Source organism: Polyergus mexicanus, unplaced genomic scaffold (assembly GCF_030449975.1).
Source record: "Polyergus mexicanus isolate NDT 795.1 unplaced genomic scaffold, iyPolMexi1.0 SCAF_14, whole genome shotgun sequence".
Classification (NCBI taxonomy): domain Eukaryota; kingdom Metazoa; phylum Arthropoda; class Insecta; order Hymenoptera; family Formicidae; genus Polyergus; species Polyergus mexicanus.
Window position 1 is genome coordinate 4,832,658 of NW_027223334.1, and position 10,025 is coordinate 4,842,682.

A 10,025-nucleotide genomic window follows, 5' to 3' on the forward strand; every position below is an offset into this window, starting at 1 on the left:
TTCACAAAACCCGATAATATCGGTTCGCTACTGGGTTTCTCGTCTCGCGTGTTACAACCGAATAAATAGTACGCGTCCGATAAGCCGATAAATATTATGGCCATTAACCTCATTCGACTAGAGTGCAACGTCACGACAGGGGCGTATCATAACGACAAATCCGCGCATACTATACACGAGTTTGCGCCTAATGTTCCACCCGGATATAAAGTGTCGGAGATCCCGACGCAGATCATTTACCTCCCGATCATCGCGCGGACCATTATCGATATAAACGTGCGTGTTGAGGATCAAAACGGAAAATTGATCGATTTTCGCGGCGAGGAGATCACGATTCGTCTGCACGTGCGGCGAAAACGGTAGAGAAGCGCGCGATGCTCGTAGTGAACGGGTCGAACGCGAGAAACTCGCCCGTCATCGCCGTCGCGTCGCCTCTAAACGCGGAAAAGAGAAGGAAGAAGGGAGGTAGACTGACCGTCGCCAACGCGGCTTTTCTGCGCTCTTTGGATTTCGTCGTGCCGAGGACCGCTTCTTCGTAAAAAGCGGAATGTGCGACATTCTAAGTATCGGTGGAGAGCCGATCTTCGACGATCGCATCGTTAAGATCGAGTCTCACACGTACAACCCTTACGCTAATACTACGTTCGGGAATAGCGACGAGATACGAATTCCTATACAACAGCAGGATTTGTACACATTGCCTTGCGACAGTTTTCTCTACGTCGAGGGCAGACTCGAGTCGAAGGAGGCGCCGAGCGCGCAAGGGGAAATCGCATCGGTGACGAGACTAGTGAACAATTGCGCGGTGTTTATGTTCGAGGAGATTCGCTACGAGCTCGACGGCGTGGAGATCGATCGAAGCAGAAACGTTGGAATAACGAGCACGATCAAGAATTACGCGTCGCTGACGGTCGAGAGAAGCAAAATATTAAAAAACGCTGGATGGGATTTATTAGCGACAACTCATTCGTCGATCGGGGATTTTAACTTTTGCGTACCTCTCAACGTGCTATTAGGTTTTTGCGAAGATTACAAGCGCGTTGTGATCAACGCGCGACACGAACTTATTCTAATACGAGCGCGCAACGATAACAATTGCGTCATATCGCGCGAAACGCAAGAACCTAAAATCGTTTTGTTAAAGATACAATGGCGAATGCCTCATATAGTATTAAATGATGTTAATAAATTAAGATTATTGCGCACCTTAGATTGCGGACGATACCTGAGCGTCGCTTTTCGCTCATGGGATCTCTACGAGTTTCCGCTTCTACAGAGCACGACCAAACTCTCGTGGGCCGTCAAAGCGGCGACGCAACTCGAGAAACCGCGATACGTTATCTTCGCGCTACAATCCGGAAAGAAGAACGTTCTGTCCGAGGAGCCTTCTTTATTCGACGATTGCAAACTAACTAATGTCAAACTGTATCTTAATTCCGATTGTTATCCTTACGACGACATGAATCTAGATTTCGATAAGCATAAAGTCGCCGTGTTATACGATATGTATTTGAAATTTCGAAAAACGTACTACGGATGCGACAACGACGAAGCGCTCTTAAATCTAAATAAATTTTTAACTCACGGCCCGCTCGTAGTCATCGACTGTTCTCGACACAACGAGTCGATCAAGAGCGTCACCGTGGACGTTCGCATAGAGTTCGACTGCAAAGAGAACATCCCCTCTAACACCACAGCCTACTGTCTTATCATTCACGATCGAGTGGTAGAGTACAATCCGCTCACTAACGTCGTGCGCAGAATCGTGTAAGCGCGACGATATTCGAAAAAGTACGGAGAAAGAATAAAGCACTTAGAAAAAAATCTAGAAGGAAACACTTCGAGTATCGCTAACAACGACGATGGACGCGCCGATCTTCGTCGATCTTCAAGGTTTCGTAGTTAACGAAAAATTCGTCGCGAAAGAAGTAGCCGTGTTAAGAAATGGCATGGAATTGACGCATCACATCTTTCGCCCGCCGATGTCGTGGGATCTGCTCACGAGAGCGGAAAAATCGCGAGCATGTTGGCTGATATCGAATCATCACCAGCTAAAGTGGAACGATGGACACGCGAATTACGGGTCGATGAAGAGACTCGTTCGAGATGCCGTATGTCGAGAATCTAACCCCGATTCGACGGTGCGGATCTACGTCAAAGGTCACGAGAAGAAGAAGTGGCTGATCGAGATCTTGGGAAACGTCGCCGACGATCGCGACATAGCCGTCTCCGTCGAAACTATCGACGCCGATTACGAAGACATCGAACGTTTGGAGACTCTGAACGCTTCGCGAGCTTTTCGCTGCGGATATCACGCGAAGAATTGCGCGTTAGAGAACGCGTGCAAACTGCACGATTGGTGGTTCGAGCGACGCGATCGTTTGCGCGATATGCGCGATTGATTTTATATTATAAATTATATTACATTATTGTATATTATATATAATCTATAAATTTAAATTTTATATAATGTATCGAATTAATTATTTAATCTATAAATTTAATTATATATTTTAAGCTTTATATATAATGTATCGAGTCAATTATATAATCTATAAATTTAATATTAGTTATACTTATACTGTTGCAAAATACACGCTATACGAACGAATCGCGTTTTTCCTTTATCGCGATCGCGTATCCTTGATTCTATATAATTTCTATAGAATTTTATAAATTAAAGATCTTTTTGGACAGAAATTGTTCGAATAATTATTAAATATTTTATTTAAATATATTATTTAAATTCACCTATATATGTTTTAACACATTAATATATGATCCTATATAATGTCTAATTATCTAATAGTCATTTTATAACCAAAACTTATCATTATTTTATTACTTAGGGTTGAGACTTTAAATCCATTTAAATATACTATTTTATATGAATGGCCAAAACCTGCAGAATTTGTTCGGTTTTTGCTGACACTCTGTTGTCAATTGTCTTGCGCACATTTTGCTCGATTTTTGCCATCAATTTGACGTCAAGTTATATCAAGCTTTGCTCGGTTCTTGCCGTCAATTTGCTGTCAAGTTATGTCAACAATCTTTGTCACCAAAACACAAATTTAATGCGGACACAGATGGTTACTACGAGAAGCGCGAGAGCGAGAGGATGCGGGAGAAGGAAAGAGAAGCGTAAAGAATCGACGCTTCGCTTAACGTATAGCGTTTATTCGTAAAAATCATATCTTACAAATACGCGTGCATGCGATACGCGAAATATGTATTATGTATTATGTATTATGTATAGATAAAAATCATATTTCATTAATGCGTAAAATTACTCCGTGTCGAACGGTTGCGATTCGGGCTCGTAATTCGCCAATCGTACACCCGCCCTCGATTCACCCTCGTCGACCGTCGCCGGTTCGGCCTCGTCCTCCATCGGCCGCGATTCGGACTCCTCGCCGATCGGTCGCGATTCGGGCTCCTCGTCGATCGGCGATGCGACGACTCGCCTAACCTCAGGAACGGCGAAGTCGCGCTCGCTCTCGCGAAGCGGATCGATTAACTCGGGGATGGCGAAGTTGCGCTCGCGCTCGTGAAGTCGACCGATTAAGTCGAACCGTTCGGGGGCTCGCGCGACGTCGCGTCGGCGAGCGTCGCGCAACGCGCTATGAACGCTTTGCGCCTGTGCGAGCATAGTCCTCGTCCTAGTTATTAAATCGTAGAGCGATTCTCGCGCCGTTCTTATACAGCCCTCTATTTCTTATTTAAAATACAAAAGTAGAAAAGTTATTAAAAGAATTATTAAAAGAGTTATTAAAAAGGTTATTAAAACATTATAATTTATTATAAAAAAATATTATAAAAAATTCCGATCGAATACTTACATTAAACGCGCGATATCTATGTCTCCGTCCAACTGAAAGGTGAGTCTAGTCGAATTCTCGATAACACCTTGCGCCTCCACGCGCAGATCCGTGGCGAGGTCTCCCAGAACGTAGGACTTTATCGCGATTAAATCTCCGTTTACATTAATATAATCGGCCGCGTTAATTATCTGTTCGATTCGTTCCATATCGAACAGTTTGCGTCCGATTTTAACTCTCGCTACTTCGCACTCCACCGTTTCGCGCTTCGTCGTTTTGTCGCTTCGTTATCTCGCGAGCGAGAATACTTTGACGCTTCTCGAAACAATCTCGCGTTTATAAGAATCGACACGCGGATGCCGCGGTACGATTTATCGATCGCGCCGCGTCTTCCTTCCGCGACCGCTCCTCTAATCGCTCGACTCGAGCGGAGAGGAACGAGTAATAAAGATAGATTATAAAGGAAAATAACAAAAATATATTTTAGAAGAAAATAATAAAAAAATAACGTTATAAGAGGAACTTGAACGTCCGCTAGATAACGCGCATCCCGGATACTTGGCGAACGTTTATCGTCGCCGGAAGGGGTACGTTTCTCTAGTCGCTCGTCGAGTGTCCTTCTTAGGGGACAAACGAATAATAAAAATAGAAATAACAAAAAGCAAAACCGCGAGAGGAACTCGAGCGTCCGCTAGATAACGCGCATTCCGAACGCTCGACGTCAAAAGAGGCGTGTTTCTCTAATCGAGGCGAGTCGCGACTCTCCCTCGAACGAATCGTCGACGCATTTCCCCCTCCCCCCACCCGCGTCAAATTTGTCGACGATAAAAATAGGCGTCTCGCGGAACGCGCGAATCAATCGCGCCCGGCGTTTCTCGATAGTTTACCGTGTCTTTCCCCGCTCCGCGCGATGACTAACGCGAGGACGGCTCTTCTCGTTCTAACGACGACGCTCGTTGCGGCGACGGCCGCCGCGCCCTTTGATTCGGAGAAGATCGAGGAGCTCCGTTTCCTACGCGTGTACGGTTTTCTGAAGGACGACGGGGGATCGCTGTCGTCCGATAACGCGACGTCTCTGCGTCGCGCGCTGTCGCGGTTTCAAGAATACTATCAATTGTCGGAAAACGGTGCGTTAGACGCCATTACGCTTCACTTTATGCGCAAACCGCGATGCAGTCTCGCGGACATTCCCGATCGCGCGTATAGCCCGATCGCGCGAAAATGGCCGAAAACGCGTCTCACGTGGAATTTTCAAGTGGCTAGCGAGGAAATCTTGCGAACGGTCGAAGCGGCGTTCGCATTATGGGCAGCGAATCCGTCGCTAACCTTCGCGCGCGACCCGCTACGCCCCGATATACTGATATCGTATCGAACGGGCGCACACACTTACGCGAATTGTCGGAACGTCGGTATTTGCTCGGCGACCTTCGATGGTCTGGGAGGAACCCTAGCTCACGCGTTCTTTCTCTCTGGAGCGACCGATTTCACGTCGGAGATACACGTCGACGATTCGGAACCGTATCTAAACAAGAATCCTCCCGACACGCATCACCTCCTGCTAACACTAACGCACGAGATCGGCCACGCATTGGGTCTACAGCACAGCATGCACAATGACTCTATAATGTTCCCGTATATACCCGACATCGAGAATCAATTTCCAGTTAAGCTGAGCAAAGAAGACATTCTCGCTATACAGAATTTGTACGGATCTCACGACGATGGAAACTATCCGACGGCGACTCCCGCGACCACCGCGGCGCTCGCGACGACGAGCGTCGCGCCGACCGACCCAGCGCGCGCGGATCTCTGCATTGTGGCGCGTGGACGCCGCGCTGATAATGAATCACTGATTGTATATAGCTAATCGCCGCAACGTATGGTCGGTCGACATGACCGAGAAACGCTACGGTAGACCCATGACGCTCACGGATTACGCGACGTTTCTACCGGCGAATTTCACGCGCCTGTAACGATGCATCCCTCCACCGTTACCCGGCCGTCGATCCGCCGGAAGTCCGCCGCCCGACAAACACCGGTCGGGCATAATGCGGAGGCGCCAAGCGCCCATTTTTAAGAGATAGCAAACGTTCGAATTTGTAACCGCCGTTTAAGACGCGTTGTTTACCGGTACCCGTCGCCGCGCTCGGGTAACCGTACCGACCGTTCCCGAAACCGCCCGAGTCGCGCGCGGCGGTTCAATATTAAACAATATGCTGTAAAACATTCAGGCATATTACGCACGCGCACCCGCCGGAAAAAGCGGTATAAATAAGGGCACATTTCACATCTCGAGACCAGATCTTCCGCAACCGCCAGAGTCTGTAAGACGCCTGGAAATCCGCTACGATCCTATAACCGCTCAAAGAGAAAGAAAAGGGGTTGGGAGTACCCAGCCTCCGCCGAGAGTTTGCGGCATCTCCACGAGCGATCCTTTCGACCGTTTAATAAAAGAGGAAAACGGGGTTGGGCGTACTCAATCTCCGCCGAGGGTTCTCGACGCCTCACAAAATCCGTCTACCTAAGTGCAACGGCGATTTACCGGTGGTAGGGAGTTCCCTGCCATTGACGGGTGTTCCCGTCGGCCGTTGCACTCCTGAATTCCACGGACCGGCTATCCCAGACGACACGACAAACCGTTACTCACGACCAGACCGTAATTCCGCGACCGCCATTTACGACATCGGAATCGCCATTAATACGGCGCGCTAAGTCCCGCTCAAGGGGGAGGATCTAATCCTGCCGCGACATCGATCGACGCCACTGAATCAATACAGGCACGTCTAAGAACCGCCCACCAGCGCGACCGAAAATATCGTCCGGTAGTTAGCGGCCTCTGCCGACATCAAAATCCGCTCGCGTAATCGATATTATATCGAATCGCCGAAATCGCGCTCCGCGCCGCGCATACGTGCATGTAATTCGGATGCACCGCGACCGACACGACCACACCGCTAATCGATTCCGACACTCACACATACACGAGTGCATCTTGTCGCACACACACATCGTCATTCGCCTCACACTCATACTGTCGATACATTGTACATACTACTTAGATATTATACGTTCGCACACACATACTTTCGATACATTGTACATCATACTTGGATATTATACGTTCGCGCACGCACTCGCTCGCCTATCGTCTCACTCGCACACAACTACATCCACTCACACACATACAGCGTTTATACACATACACTCACTCTGTATACACACATACTTACACGCAATAAATTATATTTTACCTCATGTTGCTTTCGTTCGTCTCTCGATACCCTTCCATGAGCCCCGGATCCCGACCGAGTTATCCACGACCGTCTCGCAAAAGCGGTTTATTACAGACTTATATAATAATATAATTATATAATATGATTTCTATTAGTAATATAGTTAAAGCTACATATATAATGCACATTATCATAAAATTTGACTATTGCGTAGATATTATATACAGGGTGTCCTGGTACACCCCCTTTCTTTCAAAAACTAAACATTTTAGAGAAAAACGTTTTGAAAAAAATTGTATGGTTTTGAGGGAAACATAAGATGGTGTCATTGGATTGACCTTGGATGGCATTGTCAAGTCAAGGACACCTTTAATTTCTTAAACAGAACCCCCCATTTTTATTGCATATTCTTATAGCTTATGTCGAGAGCTTTCCAAAACATTAAAATAAAGTATTTTTTCATAAAGTACTTTTCGAGTTATAAGGCTTGAAAGCTACAGTATTGTGACATAATATTTTGTCAAGTATTTATTTTTAAAATTCCTTACTTTTTATTTTTGCAAACAATAGGAATCAATTAATGTAAACGAAACACAATTTTCTTAAAGAAACACTTGTGTAAGGGCGTAGAGTGTATATACACATGAGCGGGATTACAAACGGACATGTTATATGAAGAGTGGAGTCATAAATATATACATAAATGACGCAAATTATTTCCTACGAATTAGCCCACGCGGAATCCGTGGCATCCTCCAAATGCTCACAATAGAGTCATCCTCCCATCGATACCGGCCGTTGCAAGAGAAGGCAAGATGCGGATGCCACCTCTATATTACCGAGTAACTGCTATAATTTATCTATATAATTAGTTAAATGTCCAAAACCACACCATACCAATGTTCAAAGGCGCGCGGGAGCCCACGAGGACAAGGCGCATCCGTCGACGCAAAGATCTTACAAATAATATGTCAAAAATGTCAAATACTATGTCAGACAGTAATGTATCTAAGCGGGGTGAAAAAAAATGTGTTCCGACTTCGGCATAATCTCCAAGGGAAATGTATTTGGTCGAACTGCTCGGTGTCACTTTGCAAGTTCAGATTGTTTTTTTGCCTCTTTATAAAGATCATTTCAGAAATTAATCTTTTTCCAAGGATCGGTTCCCCATCCAAAATCTCCAGACTGCTCCAATTAAATTCATGATTCAACAACCTGTGATCCGTAATAACTGAGTGTTGTGTCATATTTCTGTTTATATGATTTCGGTGTCCTTGTGTTCTCGTTTTTAAAAATCTGCTGGTTTGTCCGACGTAAGACGCGTCAATCTTTGCAGGAAATTTTATATACTATATTTCTGTGAAATTCCTTGGATGTGATCTGTTTGCACTTTGATGAATCGGTCTAGTTTATTAATGCCCGTATATGAGATTTTTGTGTCTAGATCACGAATGGCATATCTGATTTTTTCGGAAGTACCTAGAATGTACGGAATATTGAAAAACAAGAAAACTTGTTTTTTTGTACTTATGTCCATCACATCTTCCAAAGTATTGTTGCTCGTTTTGGTTTTATTAATGAGGGCTTAACCTTTTCTTGAATTGTTTTAAATATAAATGTTAATGGATAGCTGTTATCTAATAAAAGCGTTATCTAATAAAAGCTAATTAGTAATATCCCATTCTTATTTATACTCTTTATCCATATATATAGCGCTCCAATACAAAAACGGTAAATATGCATATTAGATTACACCTCACCGATGACTTTGACCTTGACATATGTTGTCAAGAACATGACCCTAAGTAACTTTTTTTTATAACTTAACCGGCGGTCTCTTATAGTTTCTGAGATATTTAAAGTTATGATTTCACAATTTTAATAAATTTTCTGTTATAAAATAAAAAAATAAAGGTTATTTACATTGTATTTGCGTCAGAAATGGAAATAATTTCTTTATATTTCCAGAGACGAAGCTCTTTGGGTTTTTTTTACTTTCCATACAAAGCGAGGTTCAACACAAACTAATGTGTCTAGTTTTTTGTAGTGGAGCCCACTGCGTCTACGCATATACTTTCTCATCCACATAACAATTGTAGGGCAGTACAACTTCGCTTTGCCTTGTAAAGTATATGCGTGCACACGGTGAGTTCCGCCCCCTCCCCCCTCTTACGGGGGGCTTTACTTCCAGAAAATATAACCTAAGCCAAACCAAATTTTAATTTTAAATCAGAAATAGATTTGGGTTAGGTTATATCTTTTGGAAGTGGAACCCATAAGGGGGGAGAGGGCAGAACCCACTGCGTCCACGCATACACTTTTCCATCTACACAACAATTATGGGCTAGACCTCGCTTTGCGTTGTAAAGTATATGGATGGACACAGTGGGTCCCCCCCTCCCTACGAGGGACTTTACTTCCGGAAGATATAATCTAACCTAAACCTATTTCTTTGGTTTGGGTTACGTTATATAATTTAAATCAAATTTTCAGAAATAGGTTTGGGTTAGGTTATATCTTCTGGAAGTGGAGCCTTTCCAACCTCATAGAGAAGTGCGGAACCGACTGCATCCACGCATATATTTTCTCATCTATGCAACAATTGTGGGACGGATTTTGCCTCTCCTATTCTGCACAATTACCAAAAAGGGTTAGGTTATATCTTCTGTCTCTATATTATTACCTAAATCAGTGCTGGGATTTACTTGCACATTTCGGCCCAATTCCGTGGCTCACGCCTATTGCCCCCCACTCACCGCTCGTGCGTTAACAACAAGTCGCCAGATATGCGTAACTAAGGACCGCGACGCTTCGTCTCAGGAGCGTTTATATGTAAGAATGCCCAAATATAATAATAAGACAATACTTTTCTAAATACAGCGCGAAAATTCTTAGAATTAAAAGTTTTTCTTCAATATTTTATAATTCATTGATATAAAATATTGAAGAAAAACTTTTAATTATAGAAAAGTAT

The 10,025-nt window shown here is 44.3% G+C and overlaps 2 protein-coding genes across 2 annotated transcripts; both read left to right on the forward strand.

Annotated features, from left to right (window-relative positions):
- Positions 1-547: 547 nt before the first annotated feature.
- On the forward strand, positions 548-1,771 carry LOC138939244 (uncharacterized). The gene has a single exon (XM_070306889.1). It carries the CDS (start codon positions 548-550, stop codon positions 1,769-1,771), a length of 1,224 nt encoding a protein of 407 aa, XP_070162990.1.
- A 2,957-nt stretch (positions 1,772-4,728) lies between these two features.
- On the forward strand, positions 4,729-5,685 carry LOC138939245 (matrix metalloproteinase-16-like). Its single transcript, XM_070306890.1, has one exon. The coding sequence runs from the start codon at positions 4,729-4,731 to the stop codon at positions 5,683-5,685; it is 957 nt and encodes a 318-aa protein (XP_070162991.1).
- Positions 5,686-10,025: the final 4,340 nt, after the last annotated feature.